Genomic DNA, 19,203 nt, shown 5'->3' on the forward strand with positions numbered 1-19,203 from the left:
GATAAAAAAATTAATTGTATTTGTAGCCGTTTTTTTATTTTATTTTATTTTTTTAAGAGGATTAGGTTCAGTTTCTCCAGAGTATAATAATTTAAAATTTTTGATGTGCTTTTATGACGTCGCGTGGCTCAAACATATAAATCAAATGAATAAATACACACAAAAATACAAATATTACATAGGAATAAATATAACACTGCAGAACGGGGCTATCTGATGACGCAAAATTCACACAGCCGAGCCTCCGCCGCCGCCCCTAAGAGTACTCCTCAGCGACGAGGAAGACGAGGAAGAGCTCGACACGTTAAGCCCCATGGCATTCCAATCCGAGACGCTATCCTGAAGACTAAGTAACAGCTGGTGGTTTGTGCTAAAGCTCATGGACGGCTTCGTTGCCGGCACGAACGGCGGCTCGGCCTCGCCGGTAAGCATTTGCACCACCCCCCTCATTCCCGGCCTCAGAAGTGGATCTGGACTCGAACAAGCCAATCCGACCAACAAAACCCTCCTCATCTCCCCTTCTTCAAACTCCTGTTCGATTCTATTATCGACTACTTCGAGAATCCTCCCTTCTCTGTGCATTCCCCACACCCATTCGACCAGATTACTGCTGTTACTTTCGATGGGGCGGCGGCCGCATGCCACCTCGAGGACGACGGCGCCGAAGCTGAAGACGTCGGTCTTCTCCGTGGCGCGGCCGGTGAGGAGGTATTCGGGCGCGAGGTAGCCCATCGTGCCGGCGGCGACGGTAGCGTCGGGGGATTTATCGTGGTCGACCTGGCGCGCGAGACCGAAGTCGCCGAGGCGGGCGTGGTAGTTCTCGTCGAGCATGATGTTGCTCGACTTGACGTCGCGGTGGATGACCTGGCGCTCGCACTCGCGGTGGAGGTAAGCGAGGGCGGAAGCGACGCCGATGAGTATCGTCCTGCGACACCGCCACGGCAGCGGCGGGGAGTTGGGGTCGAAGAGGGCCTTGTCGAGGCTGCTGTGAAGCATGAAGTCGTACACGAGGAGGATCTCGCCCTTCTCATGGCACCAACCTTGGAGAGGGAGTAGATTCCGGTGCCGGAGTCCGGCGATGATGGAGAGCTCAGAGAGGAACTCCGCCCTCCCCTGCGCCATATCGCCGCTGTTCTGGATGCATCGCTTCACGGCCACCATCGCGCCGTTCTCCGGGATGATACCTTTGTACACGGTACCAAATGCGCCGTGCCCGATGATACGAGAAGAGTCGAATCCCATGGTGGCATTGCTCAGCTCGCGGTAGCTGAACTCCCTCGGAGTCTTCATGATCTCCGCCGCCGCCGCCAAATTGTCGAATTTTTGTGCGGATTTCACTCTTCTGGTGAATACCCAGAAGAGCAAACCGGCGAAGGAGGCGACGACGAACGCCCCCGCAGTCGCCGCCCCTGCGATGGCGGCATGTCCCTGTACCCCGGATGATGATGGTGATGATGGTGGAGAAAGATTGGTAGCATTGCTCGGACTCTCGGCGGTAAAGATGGAGACGGCGGGAGCCATGGAAGGCGGCGGAGAAGGATTCGAAACGGCGGGTTGCACCGAAGAAGAAGGCGAGGCGGCGTTTGGTGACGAGAAGCTCCACCACTCGATGCTATGCATCTCGGTGCTCCCTTGCGTGGATGCGGAGAAGCCAACGTATACGAATCCATCATCGATGAACCGATCGAGATCCAAGGGAAAGGAGATCACTGGATCGGCAGGGCGGGCGGCGGAGTACGAGACGAAGACGCGAAGGATCCCATGGTGGGTGTACTCGATCCAGGCGTTGATGAGATCCCCGCTCTTCAAATCGACGCCGAAGGCGTCAAGATCAGCGACTTGGGCGGAGACCATGGAGCCGAGGTCGATTCCCACATGGTTCCCGTTGACGTCGTCAAACTCTTCGTCCATGAGGGTATCGAACTCGACGGCGAGGATTGGGTTGGTGGCTGAGGAGGAGGAGTTAAGGAGACCGAGGAAGGGGCCGGCATCGCCGAGGGAATGATCATCTGGGGAGAGAAGGAAGGTGAGACCGCCGCCGACGGAGGAGGGGTTGAGGGTGGAGACGGAGAAGGAGAAGAAGGTGGCGAAGGGGTGGGGGAAGGGGATGGGGTCGGCGAAGAGGGCACGACCGGTGCCGGAGAAGGGGACGGGGAGGTCGCGGGTGAGGCGTATGGTGCCGTTCCTTAGGTGGGCGTCCCCGAGGAGCTTGAGGCGGCCGAGGGTGAGCGTGGCGAAGTCGAACTTAGTCGCGCGCAAGACGTTCGATTCAAGGCGTAAGAGGAGGAGGAAGGAGAGGAGGAGAAGTCTACTATGTCGTCCCAGCAGCATTGCTCATAGTCCAAAAGTGAGAAAGTGGGAGCGAGAAGAGAAGAGTGGAGTAGGATTCTTGGAGTAGATGGTAGGTGGAGTGAAGGGGCAAAGAATAGTGAATCAGTGAGGAGGAACAAGGAAGTGATGGGACAAATGGCAGTAGAGGACGGCATGTATACCACTTGCAACGGTAAAATTGGCGAATTGAAGAAAGTGGGAGGAAGAGACTTTCGCGGTGTTTGGGCCCTCTTTATATATATTTATAAAGAAGCTTTAGCTCCATTAAATTAAGGAAGGTTATAAGATCGATTGGGTCAGTCGGTATAAAAGTGATCACAGGATAAGTTCTTTTAAGCCATGTGATTAATATAATGCTAAATGATGGTAAAACTTCGGTGTTAAGACTCTAAATTAATACCGTTCTGGATTTCTCATTATCACGATGATTACTGACAGATGATGGTGAGGTAGGTATAGTGGAGTCAAAGTCCCGCACCATCAGTTTAGGTGATTAGAATATATGTATTAATGCCTCGTGGTAATGCTTTGTGATCCTTTATTAGCTGCTAAGTAATAGTGTTCTAATACGAATGAGTAAAGCCAAGGACTGTTCTTTAACAGCGAGACAAGTTCTTCCACCCGTGAAGGAAAGCCAGCGGCTCGTCCGAGGGCCGAGGCAGAGGAGAACATGGGCTGGTGCTGACAACTGGGGAGAGCGGGAGAGGTGGGAAGAAACCACGGCGTGAAGCCGTTCCTTCTTACGTGCACGTACTCGATTTTGTCGTGCTCATCAGTCCATGGCACAGGAAAAGAAAGAACTTCTTTAGTTTTCCTTTTATTCAAAGTTTTTGACCAAATCAGACATGCTTTCAATTTTATATGTCTTACACCAGAATGTTGACACCAGAAAGGAGATTTATTTCGCTATAGTACTAAATAAAACACTAAACTACTAAGCAATTTACTAAGCTAAAAGCAAAATGCTAATTAGATCAAAAAATGCTGGTAGAAATTCAAAGATTTACATAAAAAGTGGATATTCATATAACACTGAATAATTAAATATTTTTTGTTAAAAACACTAGTAAAGGAGAAAGATATATGTTAAAATATAAAGAAATTTATAACTCTGTGCTTAATTATCTATTTAATTATAAAATATATTATTATGAAGATATAAAGAAATTTTATAAGTTAGAATCGCATATTAATTCTCCACAGTAAAATGCGTATTCTCCAAATTTTACTTTAATCTACTTTTCAACTTTTTTTTAATACTCAAAAGAGCCCTCCAGTTATTTCCCTGCATATTAGCCAAGTTTTTATGTTAAGAAAATACTGAATAGTTACAGCGTTTTATAAAATAAACTTTTCAACATTTCTATCTAAAAGTAAAATAATAATCTTATTAGTGTTGTACATAAGACTATAGTATCACAGACCTATTTTAATATTAAATTTAAAGTAGAGTCTATTTGGATAAATAAATATAAAAGAGGGATAGTTTGGTCCAAAACACTTCTTTTTCACCGCAAAAGGAGCTCCCTCAGACTGTTCATTGTTTTGGTATCTTTATACTATTCTATATGTTATCCTCTGCACTGTAGTACTGCATGTCTGCATCGCTTATTAAAGCATGCTTAGATAATTAATAGTACTTGAAATATAAGAATCTTTTGATGTTATGGGATGCGGCAGTCGTGTCGTTAGGCACGGCGTCTCCTTCTCTACTTCAACTTGGGGCCCATTAATATGCGTAATAAAGAAGATTTCCCCGTCAAATACAATTTGAACTATCCGATAATCTAATCCATATCCGTCTAGTGAATGGATCAGATATGAAATTATATCCCAATTTAGATCCGAGTTGAATCCGAAATCCGATAAACTTGAGGATTTTTGGGCTCGATTTTATTTATTACTTGCGCGCTTGAGATCCGACCCAATTATAGCCCCAAATCCTGGATCCTTATCCAGTATCCACCAAATAGCTACGGTACCTCCTCTTTTAGGCTTTTAGCTTACCTTCGATGGTTCTCTGCTGTGCGGCTGCCTCCACGTCATCACTGGCGGTGGCGGTGCGGTGTGGAGTGGCTCGGAAGAAGGCGAAGCAGGCAAAGGAGACCTCCCTGTCCACCCCTTCCCTAGCATCGGGTAGGAAGGCGAATGACGTGGCGATAGCTGACGCGGCCGAGAGAAGACCCCTCGGGTTCGCCGGGAAGAAGCAGCCGGAGCCGACGTGGCAGTGCGTGGTTGGCTGCGGCGCCTGCTGCAAGCTGGACAAGGGCCCGGCCTTCCCCTCCCCGGAGGAGATCTTCTCCGACGAGCCCGCGCAGCTCGATCTCTACAAGAGCCAGGTCGGAGAAGACGGGTGGTGCATCCACTACGAGAAGGCCACCCGCACCTGCGCCATATACCAGGAAAGGCCTCTCTTTTGCAGAGTGGAACCGGAGGTCTTCAAGGAGCTGTTCGGGATCGAGAAGAAGAGGTTTAATAAGGAGGCGTGCAGATCCTGTGTGGCTGCCATCACGGCGGCCTATGGCTCTGCGTCGGAGGAACTCAAGAATTTTAACCGAACCATTAGAAGAGAAGGCAATAAAAAGTAGAAGCTTTTGAAGCATTTTGATAATTTGCTGGACCAACATCATGCATACATATTTCCTTGAGGAGATCAGAATTACAATAAACCATGCGAGAGATTTGGATCTACAAGAGCCTCCCAATCAGCAAAAGTACCTCAATGTAGGAAAAATCTGTAAAGCAGATGGAAGCTTTCACTCATAAATGTAGTAAGGATATTGAAAATTTTAAAACAAAAGTAGAGAATTACAACATACCGATTTATAGCAGTAGACATCAGCTGCAAATCTGATTTCCTCAATTGGACATTGTTTGTTCTTCTTCAAATTGAATCAGCGGCAGGAATTGGACATCATTGTATATTCTGCAAGTCTACTTTGATCTAATTCTTGTTGAATTTGAAGGATTTGTGGCAATGGTGCAGTGATCTTTACTGTCTGTGAGAGCAATCATATAAAGATGCACTTACAGAGTTATTAGTTTGTTCACCAACTTTTTATGGCGAAAAAAAAAACAACAATTATTGGTGCAGTTCTCTAAATTTATACTGCCAATAACATGTAGTTGTATGCTGACCTCATTTGTATTGGGGTGACAAAGAACAAGCTGATGTGCATGCAGATGATAGCCACAGTCTCCAGGAACAGGTTGTATTGGTTTCTGATAACCCCTAATAAAGGATAGAAGGGAAAAGTAAGACTCTTATTATCTATGAATTTAGGGTGGCAAGTAACAGTGAGTGGAGAAAAATATTTTGAGAATTGATAAGTATCACAGAGAAGATAATCATATATGCCATATGCAAACTCTACTGGAAATATTGTTTTTAGACATACACATATTGAAACACAGGCTAACAAGTCCTACTCTATTAGCATGCCTTGACGTCAGCAAATGCCGTACCGTGGTGACCGGAATCAAAGTGATGCTGATAGAACAGTCAAACTCTCCCACATATTTCTCAATCCGTCATCCCAAAATGCATCCAATATCAGTAAACACCAAATTATATAGTATTATGAAGGAAGAGTGTGTTACAGAATTCTGAGCGGTAGCTAAAACAATTGGCAGAATGAGAGTGTGTCAAGAAATATAGTCCGCAGATTGTTTTCAAAATACTTGAAGACCAATAAGTGGATCAAGTAAATATACATTGCCTTTAGGGGCACATGACTTTAAAGCACTTATTTTAGCTCTATTCTCCAATGGAGTACAAATTTAACTCATGCTCAAGAGAAAATGAAGTGAAGGTCTACGATAATTTAAGGAATTCTTTAAATTATAACTAGGCGAGCCCACTTTTCTCAAAAAGAACAGCAAGCTAATAAGTTACAATTTCTACAGAAAAATGAGACACTTGAATGGACCAAAGGTTATTGCTTATGATATTACAGGAGATAAAATGATATAGAGACTATGGAAGTATATAGCAGGCATTAAGTGAAAAGCTTCTGGAACATTCGAATAAGCTATATATAGGAGATTATCTTACCCATCTTCTGCAAAACAGTCATTTGTAGATTCTGGCCCATAGAATTTAGGCTGCCCACCAACATCATAAAGAGGATCATCTGATTAGGACATTCAGAACAAATTACTGTCAACCTTTTAGTTATCAATATGCAAATGTGAACCAGCATATAAATGATAAGTAAAAGAGGAAAAATGAACTGCCTCTCAATCAGTACACACAATCTAAAGTCCACCGAATTGATATGCAGGGAACATCAATAGGCAATTCAGACGCTGGTGACACAATACCCAACAATGAAGTTGAATACCAAGAAACCATTTGTCCAAAGAATTAACTCACAACCTATCTGGTCTACTACTTATAGCAGCATGTGGATTTCCTTACAAAACGAGGTTCCACTTGTTTACAATTTGACAATCATGTCTTATCTAGTACAAACTGATATCACTCGCATGTGAATGTACTTGACAATAGACTGGTTATTTATACACCTACAGTGATATCAAATGTCCAAATAGGCTGGTTGTCATTAGGACAAGCCCTCCCCAGCTTCACCTTAGGAGGTGATGGACCTATATAAGCATATGAATTGGGCATCGTACTAAAACAACACAGAGGCATAATAGCTAAAGTGGTAACATATTCCTTGCTCAGATATACTGACCATATTAGTGACTGCCAAGAAAAAGCAGAAATATAATTTACCTAAAAGTGGGTGCCCAAGGAATGCTAGATGAATGCGTATTTGATGTGGCCGTCCTGAGTGGATCTCAACCTACAACAGTTTAAGAAAAGAAGAAGACTAGAAAACACAAAAAAATCTAAAAGAGTTTTGCTGACCAAAATTTCAAAGAATATAACATACTGTGTTTAATGACCTCCAGTCTATGCAGACATTACTATGCTACCCATTACTAAAAGTCTAAAACATCTAAAATGTCTATAATGAAGGTAATGACAGAGTGTGTAACAGAAGCACTAGGCATAACTACATAGGTTGTAAGATCTGTAGCTCAGCAGGTGAAAATTATTGGTTACAGAAGGAAATAAAACTAAAGAAAAAAGTCTGACTGTCCCAGGAAAAAGAAAACTGATGAGATTAAGAAACTTGAACAAATAAAGAATCTATTTTGTATGCCGATTAAAGAATAATAATGAAAGCAAAACAGAACAAAGCAGTACGCATTTCATATCTGTCAGCTGGATACCTGAACCAATGCTTGGTTTCTTTGCAAGTTTCTCTCAAGAACATAAACTTTGCTCGTAGCTGGCTTCCCTGATTGAAGTTTAGAGGTTAGATAAATATGACTTATAAACAAACTGAATTACCATTTCTAAGATGAAAGAAGAAAATCAAAACAAAAAAAGAACATTTGCATTTGAAACAAACTGCATGATACAGCCATACAGCTAGATACACTTATAAGTGCATTCCTGTTGAGAACATATTGGATAACTTGAGTGAATGTAGCATGAATCAGAAGATTCAGAAGAGAGACAACCTGATGATAATGCAACATAGAGCCCCTGAGCAACTCCTGGATAATGAACCAATCCAATAGGTTGTTTGATAGTAACCTGCACTTTATAGATGGCAATTGCATTGCACACGTAAAGAGAGTGAGTCTACTGACTTTAGCCTACTTGGCATTGCCATTTATGCTGCTCAAGATATATGTGATGTTATATGAGCACACTTTACCTCATCATTTTCAGGAATCCCCGTAACCAGTGCTCGATAGAATTTGGAAATTCGTCGAGCTTTACACAACTCTGTATCATCTCTACACGTAATGCTAAAATTTTAGGTCTAACAGTCGGTTACAAAAAAGAGCCAAAAGGCTAAAACATTTATACCTGTCAACTCCAGCATTTGCAGTGCCCTCAGAAAAATAAGATGCAAGGGAGACTTTAGCAAGCTTCGTCTTGGCACAAAGCAATATACCTGAACAAAAGCAACAGTTGACAATATACCTGAACAAAAGCAACAGTTGATGCTAAAATATATGACTTCAATAAATAATTAATATAAGATAAGCAGAGAAGGATATATCCCGAAGATACATTATCATCACAAACCAAAAGAAACGAGATTACAGAATAGAAGCAATAGTAAGACATAACAGATAGTAAAGGAAATGTTACAGTATGATATGATGAAAAAAAAAAAGTCACTGAAAATAGATGATCATTTCTTCCAAAAGATCAACAAATTTGGAAGTTTCTACTAGCATCATCACTAATGTATAGGTGGTAGACTGGGGTCAATTTTCTTTCCATGGCATGTCATCGTATGATCTAGAAGAGATCTCAAAGGAGAGATTTGTAAAGTGCAAAGCCCTTAAATTGCCTCTTTGCCAAGGGAAACACAACTAAGTGAAAATAGATGTGATAGGTTTGAACGCTGAAGCATGAAAAAAGTTAGAATACCTCCAATATAGGGTTGGAGATACACTCTGACAGTAAATGAAACTATAAACTATCCCATCATGAAATCAAGGAGTAGGAAGATGATCCAGAGAAATATAGACTAAGTTCTAAAAGAAATAAAATTAGATCTGACATTCATAATTAAAAGAAAGACCTGATGTGCCCCTTCCTAAGCGATGAACAGGTACAGGATGTGATTGGGCAGTTTTTCTTTTCGAGCAAAATTCTGATGGTTTTCTCCATTCTTTCCACTGGAGCTGTGTTAGAACAGTCCGCTGCTGGAAGAGTCCTCCAGGTAGAACTTGCAAGCCAGAAGGTTTATTTATAGCAACCTGCAAATCATTATCACATAAGACATATATTCAAGTGAATGACCTGTCCTTCAACAAAAAAAAAAAAGACATTCAAGTAAATCAAAATTCTAAAATGCTAGTTTATAAATGTGGTAGTTGAACCATAATGATTACTTACCATACTGGACTTAAACAAGTAGGTAAAGTGATGTGGCATAGAGTGTAGTGTTTAGTCATTCTTTGGCTAACAGCCCACTTAAGTGTTACATGACAACAAAAATAGGCATTCATAGAGATGAAATGACAATAGTAAATGCAGCCTCCTAACCAAATAGCGCATAACTATCTTAGCATATCAAGTTGTATTGATGATTATATGCTTCTAGTATGTGTTTCTATTCTTCAAGAGTAGGCTCAAAGCTCTCAAGAAGTTTTCTCCAAAGTTCATAACTTTATATAAATTGTTAAATGGTCGAGACTAGAGGGTGAGTCTACATGGCAGAAAACTCATCAGTTTGTCCTAGTTGCATGGTGGATGCAACCTATGTTCATAATCAAAATTATTCTAAATGATTCACATGCCAGAGATCTTTTATCTTCATCAGTGGCAAGAGTAGAATACAAAGATTAGTCTCTTCAATTAAATCTAATGAATAATCTATGAAGGAGACTTTAAAAGTATCTCAGTGGTTAGATCACTCACCATGTCATCATCCTCATAAAGAACTTCCAGCAAATGTGGCGCAAATGGTTCCTTCCATGGGAAGCGATGGTACACCACAATAGAACCTTCTCTACAAGAAGTTGTTAGAGTGAACAAATATAAGAAGCAACAAATTGCAAATAGAAGTTTATACAAGTGACAAAAATCCATTTAGTCATATAAAAATAGTGAACTCATAACAAATGGTAGATAGACAAAATGGCAATGTGAAGATTTCACACTATAGATGTTTAATCACATTAGTACCTGACCGAGCTTATGTAAACCAATAATTAAACCTAGTATCCATGCAATTGTAAAAAGGCACACCTTAAAATGAGCAAGAATATAGCTAGGGCAGCTAACTTATGAAACATCATAGTGGCATGCATGTATCCTCGTAATCTCATCATCATCGCTAATTCCAACCCGTAACAATGTCAATCCGTAATAAAATCTCTCAAATTCATAACAGATGCATCAATTTTCTAGGTTAAAAAGGAAACAAGAGGGTATGAAATAAGAACCTGAGGATGGTGTTGGGATCTCTGACTACTTGACCTTCGACTGTAATCTACAAATGAAAAGAAACAAAAAACAAACCAACTCATGAGTGTGAAACGCATCAAAAAGAAAACAGTCCGAACAATTGCAGGAGTGACAGCAGACCTGGCCATTACGAATCCTATGAAGCCAACTGCAGAGATCGAGAAGCAAAGCAATCAATAAAAAGTAGGAAGTAAGCTGGCATTGGAAAAGGAATTTACCCTTCGAGCGGGGCGGAGTTCTTGTAACTGGATGAGTAGAACCCGATTAAAGTGAGATCTAGATGTTTTCAAGAGGAAGGAGGAGAGAGACGAGCTCAGATCAAAAGCAAGGAAGAACAGATCATACAAAGAAGTAACGGGAGGAGTCAGAATGGGAAAAAGGGGAGCGGAATAAGACCGGCGTTTGTGCGTCGAACGATGTCGGTATAGGACAAACCCTCGTTTAGGTCGGGCCATGGTCGACCAAAGAAGTAGAGCGGTGGTTGCGGCGGCGACGACGGCGTCGGCTGGTCGGAAGAGGCGGTGGCCATCGAGAAGAGATGTATATGGCACGACAAATCACTTTCCTGAGGGGTGTAATCGAGCTGAGCTTGATCCAGCCTTGCTCTATCAAGCTTGAATTGAATTTGAAATTAATTTTGAGCTTATATTTGTTATAATTAAAACATTTTTATTCGAGTTAATTTTAAACTAATTTTGACTCAAGAGCCCGATCAATAAATAATAATATGTTTAAAATTTAATTAAGTTTGATTTAGACTTAGAATCAAACTTAAAATAAGTCTTAATTTAAAAATATAAATTAATAAACCCTACAAGATGATAATATATACTAATTTAATTAAGTAAATCTTAAAATATAATAAACTTATAATATATAATTATTTTAAGTCTTATCCAGCTAAGTTTATTTGATCGAGCTAACTTATGATCAAACTTGGCTTAAAATTTAAGATCAAATTTAATTCTAACTCATTTTGGGATTGAGTCTTGTCAAGCTAAGCTTGTGCTTGGTTTAATTATTTTTTACAGCTTATTTTCTAATCGTATTAAACTTTTAAGCTATCTTGCTTTTATGGTCTAGTATACACGATGCTTACATTGTTGGCTATTATGTGGTCCTCTAATATTAATAACCGTAATGTTGCATTCTCTAAAGAGGCTCATTAATGCCTAACATACTAACTGTGAGGCAATTTGTTTTTTATTGGGATGGCTCTGAGTTTCAATCCATTTTGGTTAGAAATATACTTAGAATAAACTAATCCTGGTACTGCTAGGTTGTATTTTGAGCCTCTATTTTTTTTTCATTAAATGAAGTTTTTTTTAATAAAGAAGAAGAAGAAGAAGAAGAAGCTCATTGATGGAATACTGGGAATATTACTTCTCATATGCACATAAAATTTACTGATGGATGAACAAACATTTGTCAAAGGATGAAGCAAGGCCAAGGCAGCAGTTCCTAACCCATTTGGAAATTCGGTTTTCTTCAGTGTGCAAAAGAAAGATGATCGAATTGTTATCATTTTAGGCATCAATAAGCTAGCGACAGATTGGTATCATTCTTTCATATTGTTGGGTAAATCTATAGCATGAAGTCAACGAACTAAAGCTAGAAGTCTTGTCTGTTTTGTGACTGGAGGTTCACTTTTTCCAAGCGGATCCTAGAAAACACTTCTACTCTGCAGAGGCAGAGCTAAGACAATTAATCAATTTAGAAGCAGCAATGCACTCTTCTTTTTTTTTTTGGATAAATAATACTACTCTTTTTATTAAGATAAGAGTTGCTGATGCTATTCACATTTTCTAATGTGAAACTAAGCAGGTGCAGACATTTATATGCTCCATTTTTTTCCCTCTCTCTCTATATATAGGTAACATATTATCTACTAAAGTTATCATAAAATAAAGTAGTTTAATAAGCAGAGTACATTGCAAGTAAAACTATATTGGAATTTTTAATATTTTAAAATAAATTTAATAGATGCACTATATAAAGTAATAATTAATTAATTAATAATATTTTACTGTTAGAAAACAAAAGTTAAATAAAAAATTGAAACTTTGATTAATAAGGGTATGTCGGAAGTTCTAATCCTCCAACTATCCATAGTCTAATGTTTTATTTTTCCAATGTGTCTCGAGTAGAATCAAACTTGCACGACATGTATGTGACTTCCCACATATTCTTAATTTGAGTGATAAGAGTTTGTCTTTTTTTACATTTGAAGTTAACGTAAATATATAATTGATTTAGCAAAGCACCATGTTCGCTAAGATAGATTAATTAATTACATAATCTTATAGTATGTTCTAATTTTCGGTGCAATTATTATTTCATATATTATTGTTTAGAAAAAAGGTTTTTCCGACTGACCGAATAAAATCCTCGTCACAACCAATTGTTTTTGTTGATTTTTTTTTAAAAATTTTAAATGCCAACGTAATTGGCCATTTGTTTTCATTCTAGTTGATCCAGACTTCCAGTATATAGTTCAGTTAATTAAATATACATCAGTGCATAAGTTATACATATTTGATGACTACAATCACACTCAAATATTTATATACAAAGAGCAGTTAAAATGTGATGAATATAATTGGAGCCGATAAATATGCACATTTGATGACCGCCCAAATCAACTCATCAGCTCGAACAACATCTTAGTACTTCGAAAAGAGACTCCGAGGAGATCCCCGAAGCTCTTTCACAAATAATGTAAGTAGTAGTTGCGGCTCCTTTCTTCCCAATAATTTTTATAAAGATTATAGATTGCCACGTGTCACCTCTAAAAGACTATAGTGATTGATCAAACCGTTCTAGATAAGTCAACTAGTAAAGAATTTCCTGCAATCTAAAACTACTCGTGCATTCGCTTAGTATCATAATAAGCACTATTCTATTTTTAACTATTATGCAGTAGAGACACATGAAGGAAAGTAAGGAGCCCACACTTACCGGCTTGGTAGTACACTTCCAGTTCAGCAAAAGCCCAGAGGGCGTGGAGAAACGTACCCGCACGCGACCGCTCATCGTACTCTCCCTCTTCCTTCCATTTCCTCGATCTAAAATTGGAACCCGAGGCGAAACCGACTGCGATGAAGCCGACTACGCCAACGGCGCCGAGATCGCTGGTGTCGTCGAGCCCGGCGCGACCGGAGAAGCTTCCGGGGCCGAGCCTGGCTAGGCTACTGAGCCGGAAGCTCGCGAGCAGACGCCGAAGCCGCTCCAGTGCCATGTTCGCGTCCCGTTCTAGCCGTGACGGAGCCAAGGCAGAGGAAGGGGAGCCGTCGTCTCCCAAGGTCACCTGCATCGGTCAGGTCCGGATCAAGAAGAGCAACAAGGATAAGAACCCCAGATCGAAGGCGAAGCCGGTGATGCGATGCCATTGCCTAAGGAATCCACTGCTTTGCGGTGCTTTCCACGTGCGGAAATCGAAGTATCGTCCGTGGCGGAGATGGGGTTTTAGCTTTGGATCCGGAGGAAATCTAGAGAGGAAATCGCCAGAGAAGAAGGCGGATTGCGTCAACTCAAAACAAGAAGTAGCAATAAGGGAAGTCGGATCCGATCACCAAGAGATCAGGGTTCAGAAAGACGAGGAGACTAAAAATTTCGCACCATCGGGAACGACGCCACCGCCGAGGAACGCGCTTATGCTGATGAGAAGCCGATCGGCGCCGCACAACCGCGAGGCTTCATCTCTTGCGACTCGGATCCCGATCTCGCCGGCTTCGAAGGAGTCGGAGGAAGAGGAGGAAGAGGGAAAGAGCTCGAAAGATATAGGAGAATTGGAGGAGGAGGAGGAGGAGGAGGAGATGAGGTGCTCGTCGTCGCGGCCCTTGGTGCTGACAAGATGCAAGTCGGAGCCTGCAAGGAGTGGAGTGAAGTTGGTGGTCCCGGAGGTGACAATTGGCACAGTCTCACGAGGGGAGGACCCCACCTCACTCAACTCAACTAGCACCCCTTCGCTCTCCTTTTTTCTCTTTTTTCTCTCCTAATAAATCTACTTTTTTTTAAAAAAAATTCAGTAGATTGTATTATTAGCTGTCTCTCATATTCTATTGAGTAGAATTGATGCACAGGAGTAACCTCTCATGTAGGTCTCTCTTCCTAGAATAATTTGTTTTTCATCTCCTCTGGGCATCAATTGGTCCTTCAAAGGTGAGCTTGATAATGTAATATACTAGAATATAAATAATTATTAGCAAAAAAATAAAATATAAATAATACATGAGAATGCGAAAAGAAATTAGAAATACATAAACAGACCCATGTATTCGCCCAGAAGAACTATACTCTGATGTTAGAACTGATGTAGAATCCTACCACATACTAATAATTAACCATCATAAATGCACAGGAAATAACTGTTCTGGGGAGGATGTGGTCGTAATGAATGTTATTGCCGTCTTTGCCTCTTTATTCTTTCAAGAGCGCCTAAACGACTGTTATCCTCAGTATCTTCGGTAGCAGCATACTTCTTACCCTGATCTTGTGTAGCTTGCTGTGCAAGATCACCGAAGACTGCCGCCGGGACATCCTTTTGGGCAATTTCAATATTCTCATCATCTGATTCGCTTTCCTCCGGCAATTCAATGTCCTCCTTGTTGGCAACTAGATTCCTCCCACCATCAGGCTGTGGCTCTGCTCCAGCACTTATAAAATTCACCATTCTGCCGCTATCTTTAGCAGGTAAAATAGCGGATGCAGCAGGAGCCAATTGCCTTTCTAAGGCAGCCATTTCATCTTCAGGGACGCCGGCTCGTTTTAGAGTGTCAACTGCTTCTTCTATGTTCAGCTTTTGATCCTTTTGCATCAAATACTCAGGGAGTATGAAATGGGTCTGCAGATGTTAGAGAATTAACACAATTGCAAAAAATATACATACTATTTACAATGTATATTGTGTCTGAGCAAATACTACCTGACTATAGTTAGCAGAGACAGTGCGGCTAATCCGAAGCATATCTCTGAAGGTATCCTCGTTACCATGCTGAATCTCAAAATCTTTCCATTTCTTCCAAAAGTTTGGATCAGACCTTGGATCTGCATAGCCAGCTGCAAAAATATATAATGCACGAGCACGATCAATTTCTCCTAGGCTTCTTTCAAGTTCTGCATACTTTGTTGACATTGTTTTCACATCATTATGTGGGAGTCCAGATTCAATAGCTTGCTACAAAAAGACCAAGAAAATCAATAGTTAGAATATCGATCCAATTTTAAGTATAAGTTGGATAAACTCAATACAGATGTTCTATAAGACATGAATAACTCGCCCAAAGGCTTCTAAGACGTACAAGCTAAGCAACCTGACATTTTAGAACCTGGTTAACTCTCAGACTTGGCTCAAGCCAGACAAAGATTTTGGTGGTCCAGACTGTTTGGTTTGATAATCAACACCCTTGTGTTAATACTAAATTCCAATAAAGTCTATCATCTCCTCTTTGGCCACCTCAGCCACCTAGTCCAGTCCTCACCCTTCTCGTCTCCCTCCCTCCCTCACTCTCTCCATAGATTAAATGAATGTATATAAGCAATGTGAGGACAGCGAGTAGTAATCAACACGCAGGTCCAACTCCCAAAACATCTTTAGGTTGGGCAAGGGATGTTCAAAAGATCCTGAGCATGGACCAAAATCTCAAGGGGAATGATAAAGACTGAGGCTTGCTCAGGTCCACAAACCAATGTACTTCTACCACGAAAGGAAATAGCAAATCTAACTAAGCTAGTATGAAATAAGAAAGAATAGATCGACGGAAGATCTTTGACAAACAGCACAACATAAACATGTAGTTACACTAAAAATTTACATTACTGCTTGAATGAGCAATTTCTTTTAATCAACAATCACAATGATCTATCTTCAAGACAAGTTATAATCAAAATACTTTCATACTTATGCTAAATAATGTCTAAGCTCATAGAGGAAACAAAAATTAGAAAATCTAACCTCATATATTTGCCTTGTTTTTGGAACACCAAAAATTTCAGCAGCCCGTGCAATATAAATTTCATACATGCTCAACTTCTCATTGTCCGGGACGGCCTTCACTGCCTGGTCATAAACATTCATAGCACGCTTTGCAAGCCCATAATCCTCCTCCAACTTTGCATATTGAAGATATAGTGGTTTGACTTCTTCTGCAGGCGCCTGATAAGAGTTCGCAAGCACATAAAAGTAAGACCGTGATTAGATGGAGAACTAATTGTAATCGATGCCGAGATATTTGAATACCTGGTCAACTGCATGCTCAAAGAGCTCCCTTGCACGTTCTAGCTTCGCCTTTCCATATCTTTTGACAAATTTGGAGAGGTAAGTAACCCATATATCCCGAACATGTGGATACTTGAATATCTTTACACCTCTTTCATACACCTTAAATGCATCTTCAAAGTACTTATGCTCCTATGGGATAAAGATAGGAAAAATAAAATGAGGCATAAAAGAATTGCCAAGAGTAAGGAAAATGGCATCCCTGGTAAAATATTATTGTTTCTTACCTCAAGAAAAAATGCATAGTTAAGTATTATTTGGGGAGTGGCAATTCTCAAGTCAAGTATCCTTTCATAAACAGCTCGAGTGGATTCCAGTGTTCCAAGGCTCTCCTCCAAATCCACATAGAAACTCCATAGTTTTAAAGATTTATGCAGCTTCATCTGAACAGGTTCATTCCCATCAGCAGCAGCTGCATGAAGCACATAGGTTGTTAGACAGACAAATTGGGGAAAACGCACCTTTGCTCGACTTAAACTCCGTCCGTCCATGACAGAGGAATGATCATATATTTACTTGTTTCATGCAGTAGCATTTCACACTCAACTTTACATGCAAATAGCAATATCGTAGTGATATGGAATAAAAGGGATCAAGCAAATAGGGCTAAAAAACACAAGCAAAAACTAGAAAAATGAAACTTATGTATTACCTCTTCGCTTAATCTCGACCGATGGCTCTGCAGTGGCCTGCCTCATAAGTTCAAGAGCCTTTTGAAAATTCTTGTGCCTCAACTCCAATTCTGCCCATTCACACCAAACACTCGCCAAGTGATCAACTGTCTTGTAGTTCACTTGTGTAGCCTTTTTGAAGATCTCTTCAGCACTGTCTAAACGATTGTGGTTTTCATACATCCTTGCAAAAGCAACCCAAAGTGTATGGGGCTTGCCGACTGCCTTCATAGGGTCCACAGTTTTCACTGCTTCAACATAAGTGGATGCTTGTCTTGCAGGATCACCCTCAAAAAGCTTCACTCGCCTGCAATTGAATGTAAGATTAGGCAATTCTTAAAATATTGGAAATCACGGGAGGAAATTGGTCAAATCATATTAGTAAAGACAAAAAGACTGCTGCATTATCAAATCGAACAAGGTTCTCTGAGCCAACTTCATAACCTACACTGGCATGTTATACAGTTTGCTAAATTTCTGACAAGTTACCATATAATCCAAGAAAGCTTGCTAATAGCTCAGTTGCTTAAGAAGATGATAAAAGTAGTTACTTTGCATCCAGAGGTCTCACCTGTGCCACTGCTCGACATTGTGAGGATTCTGCCGCAGCAGAACGCTATTAAGCAGCTCCGGCCTCCTATCAAATAGGCGCTCGAACCTCGCCAACCTGAGATCAGTGTCATCATCATCATTCAACCAGAAGCCATCCAGAAACTTCTTTGCAAGCTTAGCAACCCCATCCTTCCCTCCTTTCTCATCCTCCCCGTCGTCCACCTCACTGTCCGAGTCTTCCTCCGCCGTCTCAAGTTTGGCCGTCAACGCGCTCTGCTCGAACTGCGCATACGCCTCAAAGATGACGCTAAAATCCCTAACCGTGATGACGGTGGTGAGACCCTCCTCAAAGATATCCCGCGCCTTCTCATAGAGCCCTCTCCGGACGTAATAATCCGCGAGGGAGGTCCATAGCCGCCCGACCTCATCGGTAAATTTCCGAATCCCCCCTCGAATGATGGGGTCGACCTTGAGGCCAGCGACCTCCGTGGCATGCCGCGTGAGGAGATCGCAGAGTTCGAGCCAGAGCTGGTGGCGCGTCTTGCCCTTGATAGAATGGAAGGAGTCATCGTTGAGAACGGAGGCGAGCCGGTCGGCGGCCTCCTGCCACCGTCCGGAGGCGAGAAGAAACTGGATGAATTCCTCGACGTGGGAGGGGTCGAAGAGGAGGTACCTTCGGTAGACACGGAACGCGGTCTCCACGGGGACGCCTGGGAGCCCGACCAGGGCCAGGTAAGCCGGCCAGATACGGTCGTGCTGGGTCACGGGTAAGGCGCGGAGGGCGCGATCGAAGGCTCGGCGAGCGCGAGTGAGCAAACGCTGCTCGGTGAGGGACGTGAGGTACATGATCCAGACGCGGGGCATCTTGTGCATGGTGACGAGGGCGCGCTCGAAGGTGTTGTTGAGGGAGGAGTAGGAGTGGTGAGAGATGGGGAGGTGGCGGACGGCGTCGAGGCGCTCACGGAGATAGGCATGCCAGAGCTTGTAGGATCCTGGCAGGGCCTTGATGGCGCGCTCGTAGATGACGGACCGCTTCTTGAAGGGGGAATTGGAGCGGGCGACGAGGTAGCGCCACCACCCCTTAAGCTTGAATGGCTCGCGGAGAATCTCCTCCTCGTAGGGGAGATCGTCTTGGGTCGGGTAGAGATCAACGGAGATGGAGGTGGAGGCGGAGGCGGAGGCCGAGATGTCCATTGCAACTGCGGCCATTGGAGGAGGAGAAGTAACACCAGATAAGCCCTAGATTGGTGGGGTGTTTCAGATTTGGTTCGAGAAAGAGGAAGGGTTGAATCAATATAAAGGATCCGGTCCGGTAAAACCGCTTGGGTTGGATATAGTCGGGTCGGGTCGGATCAAAGGTT

The 19,203-nt window shown here is 41.9% G+C and overlaps 5 protein-coding genes across 9 annotated transcripts; 2 read left to right on the forward strand and 3 right to left on the reverse strand.

Annotated features, from left to right (window-relative positions):
- Positions 1–124: 124 nt before the first annotated feature.
- Positions 125–2,594, reverse strand: LOC140790035 (L-type lectin-domain containing receptor kinase VIII.1-like). Its single transcript, XM_073139940.1, has one exon. It carries the CDS (start codon positions 2,329–2,331, stop codon positions 229–231), a length of 2,103 nt encoding a protein of 700 aa, XP_072996041.1. The 5' UTR covers positions 2,332–2,594; the 3' UTR covers positions 125–228.
- Positions 2,595–4,203: 1,609 nt separating this feature from the next.
- LOC140791062 (uncharacterized) lies at positions 4,204–5,326 on the forward strand. Its single transcript, XM_073141439.1, has one exon. It carries the CDS (start codon positions 4,344–4,346, stop codon positions 4,917–4,919), a length of 576 nt encoding a protein of 191 aa, XP_072997540.1. The 5' UTR covers positions 4,204–4,343; the 3' UTR covers positions 4,920–5,326.
- On the reverse strand, positions 4,910–10,958 carry LOC140791061 (RNA pseudouridine synthase 5). 5 transcript variants are annotated; one of them, XM_073141435.1, is made up of 15 exons: positions 10,739–10,958; positions 10,561–10,618; positions 10,463–10,490; positions 10,321–10,367; positions 9,794–9,884; positions 8,952–9,129; positions 8,225–8,312; positions 8,070–8,151; positions 7,870–7,945; positions 7,576–7,643; positions 7,073–7,142; positions 6,386–6,464; positions 5,470–5,563; positions 5,151–5,330; positions 4,910–5,066 (listed from the first exon to the last, which is right to left on the reverse strand). In XM_073141435.1, the coding sequence occupies exons 1-14, from the start codon at positions 10,869–10,871 to the stop codon at positions 5,226–5,228; spliced, it is 1,197 nt and encodes a 398-aa protein (XP_072997536.1). In that variant the 5' UTR covers positions 10,872–10,958; the 3' UTR covers positions 4,910–5,066; positions 5,151–5,225. The 5 variants fall into 5 exon arrangements, with proteins under 5 accessions (XP_072997536.1, XP_072997537.1, XP_072997538.1 ...); XM_073141436.1 differs by having other exon boundaries at positions 10,561–10,587; positions 10,688–10,958; XM_073141437.1 differs by having other exon boundaries at positions 10,561–10,587; positions 10,739–10,936.
- Positions 10,959–13,578: 2,620 nt separating this feature from the next.
- Positions 13,579–14,735, forward strand: LOC140791192 (uncharacterized). The gene is made up of 2 exons (XM_073141606.1): positions 13,579–14,244; positions 14,703–14,735. The coding sequence occupies exons 1-2, from the start codon at positions 13,579–13,581 to the stop codon at positions 14,733–14,735; spliced, it is 699 nt and encodes a 232-aa protein (XP_072997707.1).
- On the reverse strand, positions 14,503–19,112 carry LOC140791225 (uncharacterized). Its single transcript, XM_073141655.1, has 7 exons — positions 17,862–19,112; positions 17,272–17,597; positions 16,847–17,031; positions 16,581–16,751; positions 16,296–16,496; positions 15,267–15,518; positions 14,503–15,185 (listed from the first exon to the last, which is right to left on the reverse strand). The coding sequence occupies exons 1-7, from the start codon at positions 19,049–19,051 to the stop codon at positions 14,742–14,744; spliced, it is 2,769 nt and encodes a 922-aa protein (XP_072997756.1). The 5' UTR covers positions 19,052–19,112; the 3' UTR covers positions 14,503–14,741.
- Positions 19,113–19,203: the final 91 nt, after the last annotated feature.

The sequence above is a fragment of the Typha latifolia genome, chromosome 6, assembly GCF_019914945.1.
Source record: "Typha latifolia isolate L0001 chromosome 6, TyphaL0001v2, whole genome shotgun sequence".
Lineage (NCBI taxonomy): Eukaryota > Viridiplantae > Streptophyta > Magnoliopsida > Poales > Typhaceae > Typha > Typha latifolia.